The sequence below is a fragment of the Oncorhynchus tshawytscha genome, linkage group LG28, assembly GCF_018296145.1.
Source record: "Oncorhynchus tshawytscha isolate Ot180627B linkage group LG28, Otsh_v2.0, whole genome shotgun sequence".
Taxonomy (NCBI): Eukaryota; Metazoa; Chordata; class Actinopteri; order Salmoniformes; family Salmonidae; genus Oncorhynchus; species Oncorhynchus tshawytscha.
In genome coordinates this window covers 13,389,915-13,415,734 of record NC_056456.1, presented here as the reverse complement: position 1 = coordinate 13,415,734, position 25,820 = coordinate 13,389,915, and the positions used below count along the sequence as shown (strand labels likewise).

The window sequence follows — 25,820 nt, the reverse complement described above, 5'->3', positions numbered from 1 at the left end:
CTAGGGAGTTGTGACAATGTTTTGTTTTATAAGGTGAACTGTGCTCACATTAAACAAATTCAATGAACGGGTGCTACAAAAGGTGGATCCATCTGTTTGTTATATTGCTCGATTAAAAAGCACAAGTTTACTTCCTCTCTCCTGCGTAGCATTCTTGTTTTTAAAGTAATCCCCCGAGGCTACGTTTTCAAATAATCTGTTCCTTACAAAAGGCTTGTAGTTTGGTAACACACTTTTTTTTTTTTTGTCGTCAATCTATCCCATAACCTTTTTCAACCTTTTACAATGACCCTCTAGTGGTATTCAAAGTTTGAGAGTTGTATTTTAATAACTAATTCTATGGTCAACCCATGTACTGCAATACGCTATTTATAAGCCATGGGAGGTAGTATTTGGACATGGGTGTTTGATTCACCTCAGGTGAGTGGTGTAACACCAGGTTATAGGTTATATGGCATTCCACGTCTACAGAGTAAATGTAACTTCTATGGAAATGTAACACCATTTTGGGGTGTACAGTGGGGCAAAAAAGTATTTAGTCAGCCACCAATTGTGCAAGTTCTCCCACTTAAAAAGATGAGAGAGGCCTGTAATTTTCATCATAGGTACACTTCAACTATGACAGACAAAATGAGAAAAAAAATCCAGAAAATCACATTGTAGGATTTGTAATGAATTTATTTGCAAATTATGGTGGGAAATAAGTATTTGGTCAATAACAAAAGTTGATCTCAATACTTTGTTATATACCCTTTGTTGGCAATGACAGAGGTCAAACGTTTTCTGTAAGTCTTCACAAGGTTTTCACACACTGTTGCTGGTATTTTGGCCCATTCCTCCATGCAGATCTCCTCTAGAGCAGTGATGCTTTGGGGGTGTTGCTGGGCAACACAGACTTTCAACTCCCTCCAAAGATTTTCTATGGGGTTGAGCTCTGGAGACTGGCTAGGCCACTCCAGGACCTTGAAATGCTTTTTATGAAGCCGCCCGGGCGGTGTGTTTGGGATCATTGTCATGCTGAAAGACCCAGACACGTTTCATCTTCAATGCCCTTGCTGATGGAAGGAGGTTTTCACTCAAAATCTCACGATACATGGCCCCATTCATTCTTTCCTCTACACGGATCAGTCGTCCTGGTCCCTTTGTAGAAAAACAGCCCCAAAGCATGATGTTTCCACCCCCATGCTTCACAGTAGGCATGGTGTTCTTTGGATGCCACTCAGCATTCTTTGTCCTCCAAACACTACGAGTTGAGTTTTTACCAAAAGGTTCTATTTTGGTTTGATCTGACCATATGACATTCTCCCAAACTTATTCTGGATCATCCAAATGCTCTCTAGCAAACTTCAGACGGGCCTGGACATGTACTGGCTTAAGCAGGGGGACACGTCTGGCACTGCAGGATTTGAGTCCCTGGCGACGTAGTGTGTTACTGATGGTAGGCTTTGTTACTTTGGTCCCAGCTCTCTGCAGGTCATTCACTAGGTCCCCCCGTGTGGTTCTGGGATTTTTGCTCACCGTTCTTGTGATCATTTTGACCCCACGGGGTGAGATCTTGCGTGGAGCCCCAGATCGAGGGAGATTATCAGTGGTCTTGTATGTCTTCCATTTCCTAATAATTGCTCCCACAGTTGATTTCTTCAAACCAAGCTGCTTACCTATTGCAGATTCAGTCTTCCCAGCCTGGTGCAGGCCTACAATTTTGTTTCTGGTGTCCTTTGACAGCTCTTTGGTCTTGGCCATAGTGGAGTTTGGAGTGTGACTGTTTGAGGTTGTGGACAGGTGTCTTTTATACTGATAACAAGTTCAAACAGGTGCCATTAATACAGGTAACGAGTGGAGGACAGAGGAGCTTCTTAAAGAAGAAGTTACAGGTCTGTGAGAGCCAGAAATCTTGCTTGTTTGTAGGTGACCAAATACATATTTTCCACCATAATTTGCAAATAAATTCATTAAAAATCCTACAATTTTCTGCATTTTTTTTTCTCTCATTTTGTCTGTCATAGTTGAAGTGTACCTATGATGAAAATTACAGGCCTCATCTTTTTAAGTGGGAGAACTTGCACAATTGGTGGCTGACTAAATACTTTTTTCCCCCACTGTATCTCACTAACGGTTGCTATAAATCCAGCCACTTACAGAATGGATTAGTTTCGAAAAATTTAAGTTTCTTATCTTTGTGTAGCATAACATTAAAAACAATCAGTACATGCGAAGATATTGAAACAAACTATTTTAAAAATCAACCTGCAACGGAGCATGATGGGAAATATGACAATCCATCTGTGGATAACTCCATAGTTAACTCCCTGTCTTTGGTTACCAATAATGGAGTTAAAAGTACTCCGTCCCAATTAACTCCCGTTATCAACAACCAGCTCCAGGGAGCGTATCACTCTCTTGAGAGTTAAGATAACTCCCATTAGAGTGCCGCCCTGAAATATAACACTGTGATTTCAACTATACTTGATTTACTGTGTATTTGTCTGTTTCTCTCCCCCACTCCCTGTCTCTCAGAGCACTACTGATACCCTAGGTGTACCATTTGTGGGTAAGACATAATTAATCCTCCAGGAATATAAACAACATCTGTATAGTAAGTCTTTCCTGGGTTACATGTGCACCCCCCCTCCCCCCCTTCTTTCCACATGTATAGTTGTAACAGAAATATTATCCCGGTATAGCACACTTTGTCCACCTTTACCATTTCAATTGCATTGTTTCTACATTGCTTTGTAAAATGTCATTGTCACATTGCCCTTAACAAAGAAGCCTATTGCCCCTCTCTTGAGGATTCCATCTGAAAACTATTCTCTGTCGTTCAGCCCTCAGGCTACTTTCTCTCTAGCTGGCATTACTGTACTTAATCTAACCACGCACATTTTACATGATTAAAATATTAAATATCTGACATAATGAATTATGAAACAAAAGTAATTGAACCTCATTGCTTAGTTAGATACGTGTGTGTGTGTCTGTGTGTGTGTGTGTCTGTACTTGTTTCCCTACATTATCAGGACCCCAATGTCCAAACAATTCACCTGAATGTCCTGAAAAGGTAGGAAAACAAGAACTGCTTGTTAAAATGCTATTTTAAGCTTAAGGGTTAGGTTTACGATTTGGGGGTTAGGGTTAGGTTAAGTGGAAATAGTTTTTTTTAACGGTCAAACATTTTCCCCTCCAAAAAGTTCTGAAAGCCGTCTGTGTCTGGTCAATACAATATAGGTCACATAGATTCCTGATATTATGACATTTGTCCACTGTCTACTCTTAACGACTCTCTCTCCCAAGCTTTCTAGAACCATTTAGCTGAAACCAACACTGTCTGGGAGCTGTGTGTGTTCGTGCGTGTGAAGGATTATAGCCCAGTGTCAGCAGTACCATTTGAACCAAGGTCTGGTCGAAACACAACACCAGGACAGCCAATGACAGTGAGTCGGCCAAATCCGGCCAACCAAAAACAGAGAGCCCGGCATAGCGTGACACGTGTCATAACCTAATGACCTGGCTGTGTGGCACGTGATGGGTTATATGATAAGCCATGCGGCTTCTGTTCTGTGTGCTGTCGAATGTTACCTCCACAGGACCTCTGAATGTCGTAAGAGGCTGTGTGAGGTCATCTGACCCATGGACCAGAGCTTAGCAGAGAACCATCACAATGTGAATCAGATCACAGACGATTTGCCTGCATTCTGCAAAAATGTTAATATAAAGAGGGAAATAAAATATATTTACATTGGAGTATGTTTTCACTAAGGAGGAGTCAAAAGTAGAAACATATCGCGTCTTCATTTCATTCTAGTGGTGGAAATAGGGATGGATGATACAACATACTTGTTATTATGCCACATTCACTTAATGTCAGAAACTCAGACATTTCCGACTTGCTTGCTCATTGTAGAAAGAGTTTCCCACTCGGTAAGTATCAGAATCAACCAATAGGGAGCTCTACACAAATAACATTTGAACTCAGAGGTCCCAAGTTTCTGACAATGATGTGAACGTGGCATTACACAGCTCTTGGATGATACTGAAGCTGATGCCAACAGTGGGGCACTGACCAAATTACCAAACCCTTAAAAGTCAATAAAGTCAGGCAGAGTCAACTGAGGAAATGCATTAACAAGCAGAGCACTTGAGAGAAGAGTGACAGCAGACAACTGCACTGCAGTAGGCTTAATTTAGTAATGTATTACATACAGCAAAATTCACTTCATATTGATACATGTATATACTGGTACTTTTACCACATAGACCATTTAATTTGAAAATCTTATTGCTAGGCATGTTAAATAGAATGTTTTTTTTTAAATATAATATAAAATGAAATATAATATCATAAATATAATGACTAACAAAATATGTCCTTTGTGCTACTGATTATGATGCGGTGTTCTAAGTCGTAAGGTTCAGGACGTGATGGCGATGAGACACATGCTACTTAATGGCCACGGGGCAGAATAAAGAAACATACAAATTCCACAGGAATAAATTCATAGGTGCATTTGAAATGACACCCTATTCCCTACAGAGCGCAAAACGTTTGACCAGGGTCCATGAGGTTCTGGCCAAAGGTAGTGCACTATATAGGGAATATGTTGCCATTTTGTATGCAGACAATGTCTGAAACAGTGCATTGGTGACAGTCCGGTTGCCAAATCTGGTGCTACTTTTGCAAACTCCTTTATGGTAAACAACTCCATTCTCATTGTTGTCTTAAGCAAAACTAAACTGGCAACCAGGCTGTATTGATGAAATATGCATCTGGCGCAGGATCACAGTCAACACAGAGGGTATGCATATACATCCCATCTTACTGTAACACAATCCTATGTTCAAATGTGCAATATATCATACACGTCAATGTATCTAGGACCTTCATTTTAACGTGAGGTTTCAGGTTGATATGCTTAGCAAATACCCTAAGTAGGGTAAAATACAGTACTGGTCCATGAAGTAACTAAGACTTGGCTGTGTCTTTAACAACCTGGAAAACAATAACCTCCCTGTGGTATTTGTATATTCATTTATTAGGCCTTTTGGGTATAGTTGCTTACATATTAAAAATAATTGAAGTCAAGTGTGTTTGCATGAAGGAATTAGAGGCATGGTTCGTTCAAACTAAGAGTGCAATTTCACATTCCTTATCATTAATGAGTTACATTGTTAGAGCTATTTGGTGTGCGCACAGGTAGAATGTGTGAACAAAAGTGCATGCAGAACAATTCAAGAGAACATAAATACTGTGATCTGTTCGGGTAAGGTGAAGTTATCATCTCGAACCAAGAACCAAGTATCACGCTACTATAGCAGCTAGCTGTCTGTCATGAGAGATTAGATATGTTTTTTTTTTTGTGTTTTTTTTTTTTTAAAGGAATTAACGATCTTCAACATAAAACATTCACATTCATAACAAAGACAGACAGAGACAGACTATGTAAAAAATAAATACAATCCCTGAGGACTAAAATCCTACTGATACACAAGTTGTTGTTGAGAACACTGACGGACGGGGAAAGACAGTGGAAAATATGTCATACAGTACTTCTGTTAACTTGAAAAAGTATTTCCACCACACACATTTAGCTAGCACAACTAATGTGAACATACTCGTCTTTTCACCGTCGACATGAGCAATTGCAATCACTTTTTCGAATAAGCATAGTTTGAATTCATGGGGACATACATTGAATGAATTCATGTATGAAGGAATACATGAGTGGACGGACAAATGTTGTATTGTGACAGGATGTTCACTACAAAAGAAAATGTTTTTTTTTTTGCTTGTAGGGAGGGATGGAGACGAGGAAGTAAGGAGAGAAGGACTGGGGGAAGGAGAAAAGGAATGAAGGAAAGAGAGAGAGGGAGAGGGAGAAAAGGAAGGTGTGAAGGAACGACAGAGAGAAGGAAAAAGAGAAGAACTGGTCATACTAGCTGGAAAGGTCATTCAGGTCACCACCCTGTTCGATGACGGCCTTGGCAAACTGCTTGAACACGCGATCCATGTAGGTGCTCCGTCGGGGCCACAGGCCCTCCAGGAAACCAATATGGCCCCCATGGCAAGTGATAAGGAGGGCTAGGTTAGGGTTCTGCTTCACTGCCTCCACTGGAATGGCTGAGGAGGAGACGAGACAAAACGCATTGTTAATTATCTAGCAGTCAAGCAATGGATACATATACCAAGCACTATACAGTAGATTGTCAATTTAACTTCCAAAACCCCACAGAAATACGGTATACACATACACATTAAGGCATTGCAAGAAATGTACAGGTAGATATAAAATTATATATTTTTATATTTTTATATTACTAACAGATTAAACAAATTTTGGCCAAGGGACCGTGGAATAAGTTTAGAGGGTGTAATACAATACAATGCAATGTTATTCATCTCCAATTGATGTTCTTAACCCTGGGCAACATGGGCCTGGGAGGCTCACAGGGATATTGGTATCCATCAAAGAAATAGAATGTAGAAAAAAAAAGAGAAACCTTTTATTAAATTTTCATGATATCCATAGTACTCCACCAATTGACCATTCGCTAAGCCCCATCCCCGAATTTTGGGCAACCAATCGCTGCGCTCTAACGGATCGCAACTGTAGTCGAGTCCGACACCTCGGACAAGCTCACGTTTCAACGCAATGAAAGCCGGAGAGGGCAATAGCAAAACCAGAGTTTTCTTCCAAAAATGTATGTAGTTATTATTAAATAATTGAACAGTGCACCAGGAGTAATTGCTACTGTTGTTCCTGAAATGCAGAGCTTGTGAACGCTAGATAGCTAGGCAGCCACTTAACTTGTTTTCTCAAAATGTAAGTTAGGGGGCTAAATTAGCAATGAATACTTGGCTCCCATCTGCTGTCCACATCAGGACACGATTTGAGAGCACTAGTTAGCTCCAAAAGTGGTTATAGCTTAGACTGCATTCGGACAACGAATTCAGAGCAATTTGGTTGTGTTACAGCCTGATTTCGAAATGGATTACATGTATTTTTTCCCCTCATCCATCTACACACACAATACCCCATAATGACAAAGTGAAAACATATTTCTGAAATATCTCATTTACATAAGTATTCACACCCCTGAGTCAACACAGAATAGAATCACCTTTGGCAGTGATTACAGTTGTGAGTCTTTCTGGGTAGGTCTCTTTAAGAGCTTTGCACACCTGGTTTGTGCAATATTTGCACATGATTCTTTAAAAAAAAAATTCAAGCTCTGTGAAGTTGTTTGTTGATCATTGTTAGACAGCCATTTTCAAGTCTTGCCATATATTTTCTAAAACGATTTATGTCAAAACTGTAACTTGGCCACTCAGGAACATTCAATGTTGTCTTGGTAAGCAACTCCAGTGTACATTTTGTGTTTTAGGTTATTTTCCTGCTGAAAGGTGAATTTGTCTACCAGTGTCTGTTGGAAAGCAGACTGAACCAGGTTTTCCTCTAGGATTTTGCCTGTGCTTAGTTATATTCTGTTTCTTTTTATTTAAAAAATGCCGATGACAAGCATACCCATAGCACGATGCAGCCACTACCATGCTTGAACATATGAAGAGTGGTACTCAGCGATGTATTTGCTTTGTATTCAAATCAAATCAAATCAAATCAAATTTTATTTGTCACATACACATGGTTAGCAGATGTTAATGCGAGTGTAGCGAAATGCTTGTGCTTCTAGTTCCGACAATGCAGTAATAACGAGCAAGTAATCTAACTAACAATTCCAAAAAAAAAACTACTGTCATACACAGTGTAAGGGGATAAAGAATATGTACATAAGGATATATGAATGAGTGATGGTACAGAGCAGCATAGGCAAGATACAGTAGATGATATCGAGTACAGTATATACATATGAGATAAGTATGTAAACCAAGTGGCATAGTTAAAGTGGCTAGTGATACATGTATTACATAAGGATGCAGTCGATGATATAGAGTACAGTATCAACGTATGCATATGAGATGAACAATGTAGGGTAAGTAACATTATATAAGGTAGCATTGTTTAAAGTGGCTAGTGATATATTTACATCATTTCCCATCAATTCCCATGATTAAAGTGGCTGGAGTAGAGTCAGTGTCATTGACAGTGTGTTGGCAGTAGCCACTCAATGTTAGTGGTGGCTGTTTAACAGTCTGATGGCCTTGAGATAGAAGCTGTTTTTCAGTCTCTCGGTCCCAGCTTTGATGCACCTGTACTGACCTCGCCTTCTGGATGGCAGCGGGGTGAACAGGCAGTGGCTCGGGTGGTTGATGTCCTTGATGATCTTTATGGCCTTCCTGTAGCATCGGGTGGTGTAGGTGTCCTGGAGGGCAGGTAGTTTGCCCCCGGTGATGCGTTGTGCAGACCTCACTACCCTCTGGAGAGCCTTACGGTTGAGGGCGGTGCAGTTGCCATACCAGGCGGTGATACAGCCCGCCAGGATGCTCTCGATTGTGCATCTGTAGAAGTTTGTGAGTGCTTTTGGTGACAAGCCGAATTTCTTCAGCCTCCTGAGGTTGAAGAGGCGCTGCTGCGCCTTCCTCACGATGCTGTCTGTGTGAGTGGACCAATTCAGTTTGTCTGTGATGTGTATGCCGAGGAACTTAAAACTTGCTACCCTCTCCACTACTGTTCCATCGATGTGGATGGGGGGTGATCCCTCTGCTGTTTCCTGAAGTCCACAATCATCTCCTTAGTTTTGTTGACGTTGAGTGTGAGGTTATTTTCCTGACACCACACTCCGAGGGCCCTCACCTCCTCCCTGTAGGCCGTCTCGTCGTTGTTGGTAATCAAGCCTACCACTGTTGTGTCGTCCGCAAACTTGATGATTGAGTTGGAGGCGTGCATGGCCACGCAGTCGTGGGTGAACAGGGAGTACAGGAGAGGGCTCAGAACGCACCCTTGTGGGGCCCCAGTGTTGAGGATCAGCGGGGAGGAGATGTTGTTGCCTACCCTCACCACCTGGGGGCGGCCCGTCAGGAAGTCCAGTACCCAGTTGCACAGGGCGGGGTCGAGACCCAGGGTCTCGAGCTTGATGACGAGCTTGGAGGGTACTATGGTGTTGAATGCCGAGCTGTAGTCGATGAACAGCATTCTCACATAGGTATTCCTCTTGTCCAGATGGGTTAGGGCAGTGTGCAGTGTGGTTGAGATTGCATCGTCTGTGGACCTATTTGGGCGGTAAGCAAATTGGAGTGGGTCAAGGGTGTCAGGTAGGGTGGAGGTGATATGGTCCTTGACTAGTCTCTCAAAGCACTTCATGATGACGGATGTGAGTGCTACAGGGCGGTAGTCGTTTAGCTCAGTTACCTTAGCTTTCTTGGGAACAGGAACAATGGTGGCCCTCTTGAAGCATGTGGGAACAGCAGACTGGTATAGGGATTGATTGAATATGTCCGTAAACACACCGGCCAGCTGGTCTGCGCATGCTCTGAGGGCGCGGCTGGGGATGCCGTCTGGGCCTGCAGCCTTGCGAGGGTTAACACGTTTAAATGTCTTACTCACTTCGGCTGCAGTGAAGGAGAGACCGCATGTTTCCGTTGCAGGCCGTGTCAGTGGCACTGTATTGTCCTCAAAGCGGGCAAAAAAGTTATTTAGTCTGCCTGGGAGCAAGACATCCTGGTCCGTGACTGGGCTGGGTTTCTTCCTGTAGTCCGTGATTGACTGTAGACCCTGCCACATACCTCTTGTGTCTGAGCCGTTGAATTGAGATTCTACTTTGTTTCTGTACTGGCGCTTAGCTTGTTTGATAGCCTTGCGGAGGGAATAGCTGCACTGTTTGTATTCAGTCATGTTACCAGACACCTTGCCCTGATTAAAAGCAGTGGTTCGTGCCTTCAGTTTCACACGAATGCTGCCATCAATCCACGGTTTCTGGTTAGGGAATGTTTTAATCGTTGCTATGGGAACGACATCTTCAACGCACGTTCTAATGAACTCGCACACCGTATCAGCGTATTCGTCCATGTTGTTGTCTGACGCAATACGAAACATCTCCCAGTCCACGTGATGGAAGCAGTCTTGGAGTGTGGAGTCAGCTTGGTCGGACCAGCGTTGGACAGACCTCAGCGTGGGAGCTTCTTGTTTTAGTTTCTGTCTGTAGGCAGGGATCAACAAAATGGAGTCGTGGTCAGCTTTTCCGAAAGGGGGCGGGGCAGGGCCTTATATGCGTCGCGGAAGTTAGAGTAACAATGATCCAGGGTCTTTCCACCCCTGGTTGCGCAATCGATATGCTGATAAAATTTAGGGAGTCTTGTTTTCAGATTAGCCTTGTTAAAATCCCCAGCTACAATGAATGCAGCCTCCGGATAAATCGTTTCCAGTTTGCAGAGAGTTAAATAAAGTTCGTTCAGAGCCATCGATGTGTCTGCTTGGGGGATATATACGGCTGTGATTATAATCGAAGAGAATTCTCTTGGTAGATAATGCGGTCTACATTTGATTGTGAGGAATTCTAAATCAGGTGAACAGAAGGATTTGAGTTCCTGTATGTTTCTTTCATCACACCATGTCACGTTAGTCATAAGGCATACGCCCCCGCCCCTCTTCTTACCAGAAAGATGTTTGTTTCTGTCGGCGCGATGCGTGGAGAAACCCGTTGGCTGCACCGCTTCGGGTTGCGTCTCTCCAGTTAGCCATGTTTCCGTGAAGCAAAGAACGTTACAGTCTCTGATGTCCCTCTGGAATGCTACCCTTGCTCGGATTTCATCAACCTTGTTGTCAAGAGACTGGACATTGGCAAGAAGAATGCTAGGGAGTGGTGCACGATGTGCCCGTCTCCGGAGTCTGACCAGAAGACCGCTTCGTTTCCCTCTTTTTCTGAGTCGTTTTTTTTTTTTGGTCGCTGCATGTGATCCACTCGGTTACACTGGTTGTAAGGCAGAACACAGGATCCGCATCGCGAAAAACATATTCTTGGTCGTACTGATGGTGAGTTGACGCTGATCTTATATTCAGTAGTTCTTCTCGGCTGTATGTAAAGAAACCTAAGATGACCTGGGGTACTAGTGTAAGAAATAACACGTAAAAAAACAAAAAACTGCATAGTTTCCTAGGAACGCGAAGCGAGGCGGCCATCTCTGTCGGCGCCGGAAGTACTGTACATCCTTCAGGACATAAAGTTAATTTCTTTGCCACATTTCTTGCAGTTTTACTTTAGGCTTCCTTCTTTTCACTCTTTCATTTAGGTTAGTATTGTTGAGTTACTACAATGTTCCTGATCTATCAGTTTTTCCTATCACAGCCATTAAAGTCTTTAACTGTTTCAACGGCACCATTGGACTCATAGTGAAATCCCTGAGTGGTTTCCTTCCCCCCCTGCAACTGAGTTAGGAAGCACGCCTGTATCTTTGTAGTGACTGGGTGTATTGATACACCATCCAAAGTGTAATTAATAACTTTACTATACTCAAAGGGATATTCAATGTCTGTTTTTTTACCCATCTACCAATAGGTGGCCTTCTTTGCGCGGTATTGGAAAACCTCCCTTGTCTTTGTGGTTGAATCTGTGTTTGAAATTCACTGCTCGACTGATTGTGACTTATTATGTGACTTGTGAGGCACATTTTTACTCCTGAAATTATTTAGGCTTGCATAACAAAGATGTTGAAAACTTTTTGAATTCTACAAACATAATTCTACTTTGACATTATAGGGTATTGTGTGTAGACCGTTGACACAAAATCTCAATGAAATCCATTTTAAAATCAGGCTGTAACACAACAAAATGTGGAAAAAGTCAACAGGTGTGAATACTTCCTGAAGGCCCTGTAAATGCACTGCAATGCAATCTTTAAAATGGCAAAGTTCTCTCTGCCTCATGGCAAAAAGTGTGCCAAAATGTGCCTTCCCAGGGCCCCAGACGTGGTTCATCCGGCATGCACTGCCAAAGTCATAGCAGAACTCCTTGTATGATATTTTCTTGTGCTCTGATTTAAAGGTGGTCCCTGATGAATTTGTTATCACAAAAGGGGTCCCCAACCCCAAAACGCTTGAGAACCACTGTTCTATATCAACACTCATTGTGTATTCGCCTGCATTGTCTTTCCGTATAGACCGTGCTCATCGGCTAAGCGACCAACATGGAGGGCCAGGGGTGGGGTGTGATTGTGGATTCACCATGACAGGGGGAGAAGACGTCGTCTGCAGCGTTTAGACACAACATGGGCACCTGCACAGACTTGAGCTTGTGGATGGGACTGGCATCGTGGTAGTAGTCATCGTTGGTGGGGTAGCCAAACATTATAGACGTGAACCTCTCATCAAACTCACGGATGGTCTTGGCCTGCATGGGGGTTGGGATAAACAACATTTGGCAGCAGTCCAAGAGGGCCATAAGGACGAGACTAGAACGTGGTTAGAATAGATTGCTTTCTTTGACTTTGATTGGATTTACAGGAGGTCATTAAAAAGGAAGTGCATTTTACCTTCATCACATGATCAATGTCGTAACTCTTCTCAAGGACAGATTTGTGTCTAGAGGAGAGAAAAACATGAGGAAGCAGGAAGTAGGTTTGCTTCACTGGGGAAGTAGGTTTGCTTCAATGGGGATCATGGGGAAGCATGGGAGTTTGCTTTAATATCCAGTGGCAATGTTCATGATATGATTGGGTTCTGAGAGTAAAGTACAGAGTATAAAATATGTCCAGGATCCCCAGAGAGAGATAGCGAAGAGAGAGAGAGCGGAGAGAGAGGCAAGAGAGAGAGAGAGGGAGGGGAGTGAGAGCGAGAGAGAGAGGAATTGAAAGAGAGGCTTGTGGCCAAGCTAGTTCACACCCTCCGCAACCCTCAGGGGTCAGGTGCTAGCCGCTAAAACGAAAACAATGTAGCTCAGTGCAACTAACAGCTAAAATAGGCTAATCCCCCAGCCCAGGCTCCAGCTTCCTGTGGCCCCCACCCACCTGTCTACACCTGCCTGCAGGCAGCTAGTGAGGTAAGAGTTGAAGAGGAAGCGGTCCAGAGGCTTCTCCAGTGACGCTGTGCACGCAAACACATCCCAGCCTGCCGAGAACACAACCACACCCTTCAGACACGTCTCCCTGCCCTTCTTCCCCAGGTAGTTTGCCAGCATCATCCTGGGGTTCAAAAGAGGGGGAAGAGGGTCGTGGGGAGAAGGGAGGGGGGAGAGCAGAGGATGATTGTGAAATGTTACATTTTTCATCAATCTGCACTTAGCTAGGAGATTATAGCTTGAATACCTCTTTTGACATGGTGTAAGCACTACTGAGAGGCTGAGCTCTCTGAATCAACTGAAAAGTGTTGTTTTCTGACAGGGGGAAAGCATGAGGCTGCAAAATGTCAAAATACATAACCAACCCATGACATAATTTCTACCAGTGAGCGTTGACCTTTTCTGAATATCATTAAAAACCTAAGGATGACCAAGTGCGCTCTCGAGGCTCTACATAAACCGTACTCGCCTCCGACTGACTCCCACAGTTCAGTGAAGTAATACTGTAGTATAGTATTGCTCTATACAGATCCCGTTGACGTCAATAAGCTACAATAATACACGATGGATGCAGAAGTCTGAGTAATGCACGTGCTTGGGATTTTCGCCCCGTGTATCGTGTCACTGTCCATTGAAGTGAGAATGCATGAAGAGGCACCTACCCGCCCATGGAGACCCCAGCAGCCATGAGAGGGGCGTCCTCATTTGTCCTCTGGATGTGTTCGATGACAGCCTCCAGGTCCTCTGTGTTGGCAGCGCAGTACGTTCTGGGGGTCTGGGTGGCACACAAAAGACAAGAAGAGTTCACCGTGTGTGCTTTTGCAGAGTGTGTGTACTGTGTGTGTACAGTGCGTCTACTGTATTTCCCTGCACATGCACACACTGTTAGGGTGTCTATAGTCAGACGTGCACACACTGTTAGGGTGTCTATAGTCAGACGTGCACACACTGTTAGGGTGTCTATAGTCAGACGTGCACACACTGTTAGGGTGTCTATAGTCAGACGTGCACACACTGTTAGGGTGTCTATAGTCAGACGTGCACACACTGTTAGGGTGTCTATAGTCAGGCGTGCACACACTGTTAGGGTGTCTATAGTCAGACGTGCACACACTGTTAGGGTGTCTATAGTCAGGCGTGCACATACTGTTAGGGTGTCTATAGTCAGGCGTGCACATACGGTACATGAATTACACTCAAGCCTTCGTACCTTCTCTCACACACGTGCACAAACACTGCTTGTGGTTTAGAGGCCAAACAATCTCCATGACGATATGTAGTTTTCATGGTGCTCTATTGATGAGTGGTAGAAAAAGGTCTGGCATGACAAATGGTTGATTCAGGCTATTTAAGTTAGCGCAGTAGCAACCACAAGGAGCAGTTCTAGCACCATTAAAGAGCAGTCAGAGCTATGTAGCATGCAGCCTGCAGCTGGATAGCCTTTGGACTGTAGCATCTGTCCATCACTATCAATTAATGCAAGAAGTTCTTGTGAAACATGAAGCAAGTGACCTGCTTAGTCAAATGAGACCACAGACACGGAGAACAAGGCCTCTAAGGTTTGAGAAAAGAAAATAAGTTTTAAAAAAACTCAATTTATTTTATATTTAACCTTTATTTAACTAGGCAAGTCAATTCAGAACAAATCATTATTTACAATGACGGCCTACCCCGGCCAAACCCTTAACGACATTGGGCCAATTGTGCGCCGCCCTATGGGACTCCCAATCACGGCCGGTTGTGATACAGCCTGGAATCAAACCAGGGTCTGTAGTGACGCCTCTAGCTCAGAGATGCAGTGCCTTAGACCGCTGCGCCACTCGGGACATTCAATGACGAAACTAAATGAAACATAACAGGGTTTTAAAGGTGACAATGAATTCAAATACTAGTACAATCTAAAATGGGACAGGCTACAGCTTTACAACTGTTCTATGTTGTACCTAAAAAAAACACAAAGTACTAATAACTGACAACACATGGATGTAAAATAACCTTAAAGGAGCAGGTTCTATAACTTTATACTCCCTGACATCATCACTTCAGCGTTTCAAGTCCATTTGACATAACCTATTTCTCAGGCAGACATGTTGTCTATCTCTGTGGCTGCATACCAGTACCTTTCCTCATCAATATTCATGCGCAACGCTCAGCCAAAGTGGAAGCTGTTTTTTTTCCTTCTTCACAGCAGCCACATCCACATGCTGTGTCCTCGTAGCCTACGTTTTTGAGTAGACGACTTGAGAGGAGTAGGAACTGTAGTGGTTACGGTTACAACGATAATATCCGCAATAAAAACAGCTTGAACCAATTTCCCTTTTAATGATACGGTACTAAAGTTTACTACAATACAACACAGTTCAATGTCCTATAACCATCCATTTTCTTGTAGTAAATGGTAAATATTACTATGAAATATGATGCGACTCAAATGGACCAACTACGTGAAAAGGAGGCAGTTCGAAACCTGAAGAACTGAATTAGCTCCGAGAGGGAACCTCTCCACACAGCAGGACATTCATTCTAATACTGTGCCCTATTTAAACAATGGACGCCATTTACACTAAACTGGCCACAAAGAAAACAGTCAAAGGCTTATAAATGCGTAGGCATTTGCATAAAACCTCAAAGCTAGTGGAAGAAGGGTCATTCCTTTCTTACCACCACATTATGTAGTGCAATAGTTATACTCAGAGATCATAGTACTGGTGTATATATACATACCTGTACATACAAAATACTGGAAGTATTTATTTAACTAGGCATAATTAGAGTACTTCTTACCTCATCATGCAGACAACACGTGAAGTTTGTTTGATTTTTTTTCACATGTCCACTCATAGAGATCCTATTAAATGACTTGTACTCTAATTCCTAATTATCTGTGTGCACTACAGTATTGGCCCAGTTTGGCAACTGAGAATAGCCCTTTCAGATGAAACGCTGGCCTGGGTTACAAGATAACAGTAACTGGTGTGTGTGTGTGTTCGTGTTTGTGTTTGTGCATGTGTCAGTGTGTGTTTATGCTTGAGTGCATGTGTGTCTGTCTTTGTGACTGTGCATGTGAATACAACAACGACAAGACACAAAACAACACATTTATTTATTCTGAGAGCACAGATCTCAAAACGAACACTGTGGCCACAAACTATGGCATGATACAAGGTTCCATTTGTCGATTGGCTGAGCTGTTTTGGGTGACACTGACACCTGATATAATTGATGCACATTAGCATCTCTTGAATAGCACCATAGCACCTCCTCACTTCAATGGGGATTGACACCCTAATCGTTGGCTAAACAGATCTGGAACTTGGCATAGATTCATAGATAAAGCGTGAGCTACAGTGGGTGTCAGAATAGCATGTGCTTGGTGAAGACAGGGCAAGGTCCTTCTGCTCTATGGTCCAGTGTTAGAACACACTATCTATCAACCTGTAACTTCAATCCCTGCTATGTTACAACATAGTCTGTCTGCACCCTGTCTGGACTAGACTCCCTACGGGTTACCCAATACACGATGGGTTACACACTATGGGTTACACATGACACAGACATGTTATGGGCTGCTCGGTGACATGGTGAAGGGGATGTCAGACTGATAAATAGCACCAATGACAATGCAGGGGAAAGCCTGCACAGGGCATGTGGAGCACCACTAGGATGTAGGGCCTATGTCTTTGTCATGTTGTGAGTGTTTGCATAGCCGTGTAGATGAAGATACCTTTAGGATTGTACGGAGTAATATAGCCGTTGCAAACGGTTGTGTTCTTGAATGCACGTCTGAATTTAAAGCAAAAAAAAAGGCACACGTGCACAAATCCTTTTTGAAACTGTACTTTGTATGAACATTAGATTCTTACCAAGAGAGTTTCTCCAGACACCCCTCTGTTGTTGAATACCGCACACCTGAAACACAAAAACATGGACCTTACCCTTTGAATTCCATTCACTCCATTTCTTTCCTTGCATTCCTTGAGAAATTACGAGACTAATGCTAATATGATTACGTTCCTAAATGTAAGCGAGTGCCAGCAGACTGTGTGTGATAACTATGTTCTAACTTCCAGGTGCACTGCATGACTCAACATAACACGCTGCCCCCAATCTGTTTTCCTGTTAGTGCTGAACAGCAGTATCATACATTTCTCTACTCATCTGTTACCTGAGATACTCAAACTTGCCATTTCTATCTGTAAAACTCAGCAGCAGGGTGGGGCCATACTGTAGATTGGGGGGTGGACACAGCAAGGAGTGGTGACGTACATTTGCTTCCTGCTGCAAAGCTTGTACCAGTAAGCTGTAATTCACTAAGCTAGCAGGACAGGGGTGAGGGCCGGGGTGAAAGATGCTGAGTTTGCCTGCTTGCCCCCCTCCTTTCCCTGCTCCGTTTGCTTGCCTGCCCCCCTCCTGCACCTTCTCTAAACTGCTCCCTCCGTTTTGAAGAACGAGTACAGAGAACACAGAGGGGCTTTTTTGGAGGAGAAGAAACTGCTTCCCTCGGCATCTCTTAGTGCTTGTGCAACGTTCAGCTCTTTCTTTCCAAAGCAGCTCTGCTCTGCCTACTGAGAGCTTGGCTAGCCTCTCTGTTGTTGCAGCTGCCTACCTCAAGTAACCCTAATCCATTCATACACAGTTGTTATCACACAATGTACAAATGCGGTTGAAAGTACTGTAAACTCCTGACATAGAGTATGTTCACTGCAAAGAACATGTGTTTGAATTTGGACTACTGAACTGCAATACACTGAAACAGATGAGTGTGTTTTCAAGAGTTGACTGTACACAGTGTTTAGACGGGCGATGATTTAGGCCTAATCCACAGTATGGAATGGAACAACAGTTTGAACTAATGAAAACGGTGCAGTACTGTCTAGTACTTTTCGCCAAGAACACACACCTATATCCCAGCTCTCTGCTCTGCTGGACCATGTGGAGGATGTAGGACTCTCTGCTGGTGCCGGTCAGGCCTGGAAGCAGCAGGACGGTGGGGCGTGTGGCCGAGTTGGGGTGGGAGGCGCTGTCATCGTTGTCGAACCAATCCAGAGAGATCTGCCCTCCATCTGCTGCTCCAATGAGCTCACTGCAGAGAGGAGGTCAGACATAACAGTCAGAAGAGAAGCGGGACAGGTCGGGTAGAAAAAGACAGCAGTAGGGATTATCACGGGGTAACCGGGATCCCGGGACTGTCCCGAGAACACTTCACGTTTCTCGAAAAGAAAAACTATGACTAATTTCTTCCCCAATGTCTGCACTAATACAATTCCACGGCATCAGATCAGTAAAAAAACGCAGAAGCACATTATCCAAACAGGTTGTAGCATGGAAGCCTAGCGTATTTACTTCACACCAAGTGGCCATAAATTCAAAGCGAAAAAATTGACACTGCCGGTCTTGCCGGACTGCATTCGCAACCTGAATTCAGTTAGTAAACCCTAAAGGAAACCCCCTACAAGTGTAGTCTATTAAAGAACGTGTGTCTCTTTGAGCTCTCATTGTAAGTCTTCAGACTGTCACATATTTGATAGGCCTATGCACAATTCACTACGTAGGTATCTTTGTCATGAAGTCTGTTAACAATTCAGAGAGACATGAGGGAAAATTCTATCTTCTCGTCCAAGAGCCTAGGCTATTTTCCTGTCAAGTCCCAATCCCACTGAAACCCAAAATCGTGACTCCTTTATTCTGTAATCCATAGGTTGGATTATCAAAAAGCACGTCTCTTGGTTATGCATGTCAAAATACCGTTATAACATTTCTCCTGCTTCTCTGCGCTGTCTCGTACATGCTGGTGAAGGGTGATTCATCACTCAGGAGAATGCGTTTCCAATGCTCCAAAGCCCAATGGCGGCAAACTTTACACCACTCCAGCCGAAGCTTGGCATTGCGCATGGTGATCATAGGCTTATGTGCGGCTGCTCGGCCATGGAAACCCATGAAGCTCCTGACGAACAGTTACTGTGCTGATGTTGTTTCCAGAAACAGTTTGGAACTCGGTAATGAGTGTTGCAGCCGAGGACAGACAAATCTTTACATGCTTCGTGTTTCAGCACTTGGTGGTCCCATTCTGTGAGATTGTGTGGCCTACCACTTCGCGGCTGAGCCGTTATTGCTCCTAGAATTTTCCACTTCTCAATAATAGCACTTACAATTGACCGGGGCAGCTTTAGCAGGGAAGAAATTTTACGAACTGAGTTGTTGGCAAGGTTGCATCCTATGACAGTGCAACGTTGAAAGTCACTAAGCTCTTCAGTAAGGCCATTCTACTGCCAATGTTTGTCTACGTAGATTGCATGGCTGTGTGCTTGATTTTATACATCTGTCAGCAACGTGTGTGGCTGAAATATCCACTAATTGGAAGGGGTGTCAACATACTTTTGTATATACTGTATAGTGTATATCTATATGTACACTGAACAAAATATCAACACAACATGTAAAGTGTTGGTCCCATGTTTCATAAGCTGAAATAAAATATCCCAGAAATGTTCCATATGCACAAAAAGCTTATTTCTCTCAGATGTTGTGCACACATTTGTCTACATCCCTGTTAGTGAGCATTTCTCCTTTGCCAAGATAATCCATCCACCTGACAGGTGTTGCATATCAAGAAGCAGATTAAACAGCATGATCATTATAAAGGCGTACCTTGTGCTGGGGACAATTGTCACACCCTGACCTTAGAGAGCCTTTTTATTTCTCTATTTGGTTAGGTCAGGGTGTATTTTGGGTGGGCATTCTAGTTTGCCTATTTCTTTGTTGGCCAGGTATGGTTCCCAATCAGAGGCAGCTGTCTATCATTGTCTCTGATTGGGGATCATACTTTGGCAGCCCTTTTGCCCACCTTCAGTTGTGGGATCTTGTTTGTGTATAGTTGCTTTCTGCACTGCATATAGTTTTACGTTCGTTTTGCATTTTGTTGTTTTTTGGTGTCATTTAAAATAAAAGTATAATGTACGCCTACCACGCTGCACCTTGGTCTCATTCTAACAATGGACGTAACTAAAATAAAAGGCCAATGTGCAGTTTTATCACACAATCACAATGCCACAGATGTCTCAAGTTGAGGGAGCATGCAATTGGCATGCTGACTGCATGAATGTCCACCAGAGCTGTTGCCAGAGAATTAAATGTACATTTTTCGACCGTAAGCCGCCTCCAACGTCGTTTTAGAGAATTTGGCAGTACGTCCAACCGGCCTCACAACCGCAGACGACGTGCGTGGCGTCATGTGGGCAAGCAGTTTCCTGATGTCAACATTATGAACAGAGTGCCCCATGATGGCGGTGGGGTTATGGTATGAGCAGGCATAATCTACGGACAACGAACACAATTGCATTTTATCGATGCCAATTTGAATGCACAGAAATACCGTGACGAGATCCTGAGGCCCATTGTGAGGCCCTTTTATTTAAAAAAAAGGTTTCTGTGACCAACAGATACATATCTGTATTCCCGGTCATGTAAAATCCATAGATTAGGGCCAAATGAATTTATTTCAATTGATTGATTTCCGCATATGAACTGTAACTCAGTAAAATCTTGAAATTGTTGCATGTTGCGTTTATCTTTTTGTTTTTCTTGACAACCACTTTATTTATATATATATATATATATATATGAGAGAGAGAGAGATCTGAAATCGAATACTTTAAAGTATAGAATTATTAACAACTGTAATTGTCACGCCCTGATCTGTTTTAGCTGTTCTTGTGATTCTCTCCACCTCCTCCAGGTGTGACTTATTCTCCACAGTGTATTTATCCCTGTGTTTCCTGTCTCTCTGTGCCAGTTCGTCCTGTATGTTTTCAAGTCAACCAGCGTGTTTTCCCATGTGCCTGTTTTCTATGATCTTTTTCCTAGTCTTCCCTGTTTTGACCTTTGCAGGTTTTTTTCTGGACTCCGTACCCACCTGCCTGACCCTTCTGCCTGCCCTGACATCGAGCCTGTCTGCCACTCTTTTCACCTCGGACTCAGAATCTGATTTTGACCTTCTGCCTGTCCACGACCATTCTCTTGCCTTCTCCTTTTGGATTATAAATAAACTACAAAGACTCTAACCATCTGCCTTGTGCCCTTATAGTAATGTTTATTCTCTTGTTGGAACCTATATGGATCTGTATTTTCACTTGAGAAATACTGCACCAAGCAGCTTACTTAGATGTAAAATTGTGCGACCAGACCTCCTCGGCAAAAATGCCAAAATTAATTACAGATTTATTTTCGATTCATTCTAACTATTTTGAGGAATTGTATACTGACTATGTTGTTGCTATGGCGTCTCAAGAGGGACAAAGTAATATTGTGTTTTTTAAGCGAAGGGTTTTGTAAAAGAGTATGCGAGGCACGGACGTTCCCTTCACCTGGCCGAGTTCTGCTGGACCAAACTGAACCTAGTATGCAGATCATTTTTGCCACCTAATTGGTATTTTGCCTCTAAATTGGGCAAAATATCAGAATTGGGCTGCCTGTGCAATTGCAGCCGTGCAGTCCCACCTGCACCATTTTCTTGACAACCACTTTATTTCACTAGTGATCAGCCTCACAAGCTACAGGCAGCCCAATTCAGATCTTTTGACAATGATTTAGAATAGCTGATACTTATCTGATCTTTTCCCTAAAGTGAAAACAGAAAAAAACAACATGTAATCTGATTTGACTTCCAATTTGAATCACATCCATATGTGGATCTCAATCCTGATACAATTCTGATGCTCCATTTGCGACCTCCGTCTGAACACTCAGATCAGACTTTTTTGTTGTCTGCAGCTTTTTTGTTGTCTGCAGCTGCAGTGGATTCTTATGGAGAATAAATGTATAGCTTCCCCAAGCCTACCCTGTTAGCTGGGGTCAATGAGTCCCAGTGCAATCCATCTCACGCCAACCAACCAACCTTAGCGACCAGACGACAACATTGGTTGTCAATGTCTGTATGACTGGAGGAGGAATGAAATTACAGAACCACACCAGCATTAAATATGCACTTAAAGGCGAGACTAGAGCAGCCACTGGGGTCGTGGGCCGTGCACCAATCTGGAGCCAGCTGGTTGGGCCGTGTACCAATCGAGAGCGAGCACGACCCACAAGCAGAAACAGGAGGACACCTCTTTTATAGACATGCTAATCCCAGATGCGGATGAGTGGAGGGAGAGAGAGAACTTTCACTCCGACAGCCAGCAATAGTCGAGAAAAACATGGTCAGCTTTCAAGGATCTCTTTCCCATTCAGTTCAACATTCCATGGTGGGTAGTCAAATTGCCATGGTCTGAGTCACTTTTCCAATTCTAGTAATGCAATTTCTATGCTCTGTCCTTGTGTAGATTTGATTATGGTTAGTAGAGGTCTTCTCTTCCCTCATGACTAATAACCTCCAGCAAATATCATTGGCTAAACACACACACACACACACTTTGATCTGAGACAGGTGGTGGGTGAGACCCACATGCTGCCATGGTGCATTGTGGGAAGTGGGAAACATGTCGCTGCTTGATTGGACAATGGTCAAACAAAGGCCAATGGAAGTGGAATGTCCTTGGCACTAGGGCATCCTTCTGGGTCAGATTAGGGCAAGTCTGTCTGACCGCTATCAAGGCCAGGACAATAGTAATAGATGGCCTATAGTCCCATTCTGTGGTTAGTTAGCTGTAGTGCCACTTTCAGCAATAGTAATAAAAATTTCAGAAGGTCTACTCTATCTTGATTGGCTATTGAAGTTGATGATGATATTGCTCCTTTAGTGGACAGTGTACATAAATACAGTAACTAATGACGACGATCAAATAATTTGGTATTTCCGTTCAGTAAATCAGATCAAATCACTATTTTGATTCTAGCTCTGTGGAATATACTATATTATATATGTTATATACAGAGCCTTCGGAAAGTATTCAGACCCCTTGACTTTTCCCACATTTTGTTTGATTACAGCTTCATTCTAAAATTGATCAAATAAAATAAAAATGTGTCAATCAATCTACACATAACACCCCATAATGACAAAGCAAAAACAGATTTTAAGAAAAGTATTCTAATTTACAAAAAAATAATAATAATAAAATAAATATATATATATATATATATATATATAAGACATATACATAAGTATTCAGACCATTTACTCAGTACTTTGTTGAAGCACCTTTGGCATTGATTACAGCCTTGTCTTCTTGGATATGCCACTACAAGCTTGGCACACCTGTATTTGGGGAGTATCTCCCATTCTTCTCTGCAGATCCTCTCAAGCTCTGTCAGGTTTGATGGAGTGTTTCTGAACAGCTATTTTCAGGTCTCTCCAGAGATGTTCGATCGGGTTCAAATCCGGGCTCTGGCTGGGCCACTCAAGGACATTCAGAGACTTGTCCCGAAGCCACTCCTGCGTTGTCTTGGCTGTGTGATTAGGGTCTTTGTCCTGTTGGAATGTGAACCTTCGCCTCAGGTCCTGAGCACTCTGGAGCAGGTTTTCATTAAGGATCTCTCTGTACTTTGCTCTGTTCATCCTCGATCCTGACTAGTCTCCCAGTCCCTGCTGTTGAAAAACATCCATCGTAGGGATGGTGCCAGGTTTCATCCAGAAGTGATGCTTGGCATTCAGGCCAAAGAGTTTATTCTTGGTTTCATCAGACTAGAGCATCTTGTTTCTCATGGTCTGAGAGTCTTTAGGTGCCTTTTGGTAAACTCCAAGCTGGCTGTCATGTGCCTTTTACTGAGGAGTGTCTTCCATCAGGCTGTACCTTAAAGGTATGATTGGTGGAGTGCTGCAGAGATGGTTGTCCTTCTGGAAGTTTCTCCCATCTCCACAAAGGAACTCTAGAGCTCTGTCAGAGTGACCATCGGGTTCTTGGTCACCTCCCTGACCAAGACCCTTCTCCCCCGATTGCTCAGTTTGGCCGGGCAGCTCTAGGAAGTCTTGGTGGTTCCACACTTCTTCCAATTAAGAAGGATGGAGGCCACTGTGTTCTTGGGGACCTTCAATGATGCAGAATGTTTTATTTATTATATGCAAACATTTCTAAAAACCTGTTTTTGCTTTGTCATTATAGGGTACTGTGTGTAGATTGCTAAGGATTTTATTTTTTAAATTCATTTTAGAATAAGGCTGTAACGTAATAAAATGTGGAAAAAGTCAAGGGGTCTGAGTACTTTCTGAGTACATTTCATCATCAGACCAGGGAAACTCTTCCCTTCACATGCTAAAGATCCTCTCGCAATATGTTCATTTTGAGATAGTTCTTTCAACAATAACACCACTACCATCACTTCTGATCCTGTACAAGTCTTACTTTCTGTAGCTGACCCCCGGTTTAGCCGTGACGAATGGCCTAAGCACCGTCTGGATCCGGCTCTCCCAGCACCAGAAGGTGGGGTAGTAGGTCTCTGACACCACGGGACATTGGTCCCGCAGGAACTGGTAGAACTTCTTACCACCGGAAATCAGTTGGGGCTTCTGGAATACAAGACATGAAGTGTGTGAGTGATGTGGTGCTCACGTTATTGAGGGGAAGTGGAGGAGGAATGTCTGACCATGCAAGTCAAAGATACATTGTTCTGCCTTTCCTACATTGAATTTACACAGTGTATACTACAGACGACAAAAACAATCTCCTGAATACAGTTCGTTTATGCTTCATCATTCACAATCTACACCACTCCTCCCTTACAATACCCTTAAAAAACATTGTGAAGCCACTCTTCACTGAAATCACATGATTTTGAATATTGATTCCAAAGGAAGGATCTCAACAACTATAGTGTAATTGTAATGCAACATCAAGGCTGGAAACTCAATATTTTATGTTGCTCTAATTTTGGTCTAGGAGGACGGTAATAAAGTGTCAGAAAATATTAAATGTGTTGGTGAGTTTTAAGAACATTCTGCAGTCACTAAGGAGACTGGTAATGAGAATACAGTGACAGTAGGCAGTGTTGTAAATGGGATTATATGAGGTCACCACAATATCAAACACATCTGTCCTATCAGAGCATATCGGTCCTTATACATGTGCAGCACATCTCTGAACCTGTATAACAAAAAATGGAATGCACGGCCCGTTATTGTATGTTTTATTATTATCAAACGATCGCCTAATGTTATATAGGCCTATGCTTTTCATTATTGGGGAAATCGAATATTGGACAAAACCCATTAATTTCGGAATATTCAGTAGACCTACAGTAGGTAAGGAACAATCACTGCATGAAGATTTCTGACAGCTTGTATGACAATAGCCTAAACCGAGCCTACATGATCGACATTTCAGATTACAAGACCAACAAAGGACTCACGATAAAATATATGCGGCCTAAATAGCAATTCAACTTTTGTAAATATGTAGCCTTGGCCTAATTGTACAATTTTGGAATTTTCACATTTAGTCCGGAGAAATTTCATACGATAGCATTTTATTGAGAGATTATATCGCATGGGCAGTACCGCAGATGCTCTTATGCTACTGTAATAAATCAGCCCCCTCAGCAAACCATGCTGCAGCTGAGCCGGTTTGATGCGCAAAAGCGCGAGCAATGTCCCTCATAATAACCGGTATGCCACATTCTATTAATTAAAAGACAGGTTGCAGGTTACAATGTATCCCAAATAATGATTCTTCAAAGCAGTCTCTGTGACCTCCCTACCTTCGCGACAGAGATCAAGTAATAGTAGACATAAGCTGCGCTGAAGCCAAGCACCAATGACAATACTCCAGATCCAAAAAGTCCAACTTTCACTTGGTTTTCCAGATAAAGTGACAGGTCCCTTGTCAAAACATTCAAATTGAAGTCCAGTGAGATCATTGCCAGGTCCCTGTTATCTCGCGCTTTCAGGTATAGCGGCCAGGTTCGAGTGAAACCTCTGCTCCTCTGGATGCATGCACTAATGTGAA

The 25,820-nt window shown here is 43.0% G+C and overlaps 1 protein-coding gene across 2 annotated transcripts; it reads right to left on the bottom strand.

Moving 5' to 3' along the window:
* Window positions 1-3,770: 3,770 nt before the first annotated feature.
* Window positions 3,771-25,820, bottom strand: LOC112226773 (phospholipase ABHD3). 2 transcript variants are annotated; one of them, XM_024391312.2, is made up of 9 exons: window positions 25,573-25,820; window positions 24,222-24,385; window positions 17,843-18,025; window positions 16,806-16,851; window positions 13,605-13,717; window positions 12,893-13,066; window positions 12,419-12,467; window positions 12,111-12,276; window positions 3,771-6,115 (listed from the first exon to the last, which is right to left on the bottom strand). In XM_024391312.2, the coding sequence occupies exons 1-9, from the start codon at window positions 25,729-25,731 to the stop codon at window positions 5,931-5,933; spliced, it is 1,239 nt and encodes a 412-aa protein (XP_024247080.1). In that variant the 5' UTR covers window positions 25,732-25,820; the 3' UTR covers window positions 3,771-5,930. The 2 variants fall into 2 exon arrangements, with proteins under 2 accessions (XP_024247080.1, XP_024247081.1); XM_024391313.2 differs by having other exon boundaries at window positions 6,012-6,115; window positions 12,163-12,276.

Excerpts from the sequence above, each read along its gene's own strand:
- LOC112226773 (XM_024391312.2), bottom strand. The coding sequence starts at position 25,731 with ATGATCTCACTGGACTTCAATTTGAATGTTTTGACAAGGGACCTGTCA. Across the intron at positions 16,852-17,842 it reads AGCAGAGAGCTGGGATATAG|GTGTGCGGTATTCAACAACA; the intron begins GTGTGTGTTCTT and ends TTTGTGTTTCAG. Across the intron at positions 12,468-12,892 it reads CTGCAGGCAGGTGTAGACAG|ACACAAATCTGTCCTTGAGA; the intron begins GTGGGTGGGGGC and ends TCTCTCCTCTAG.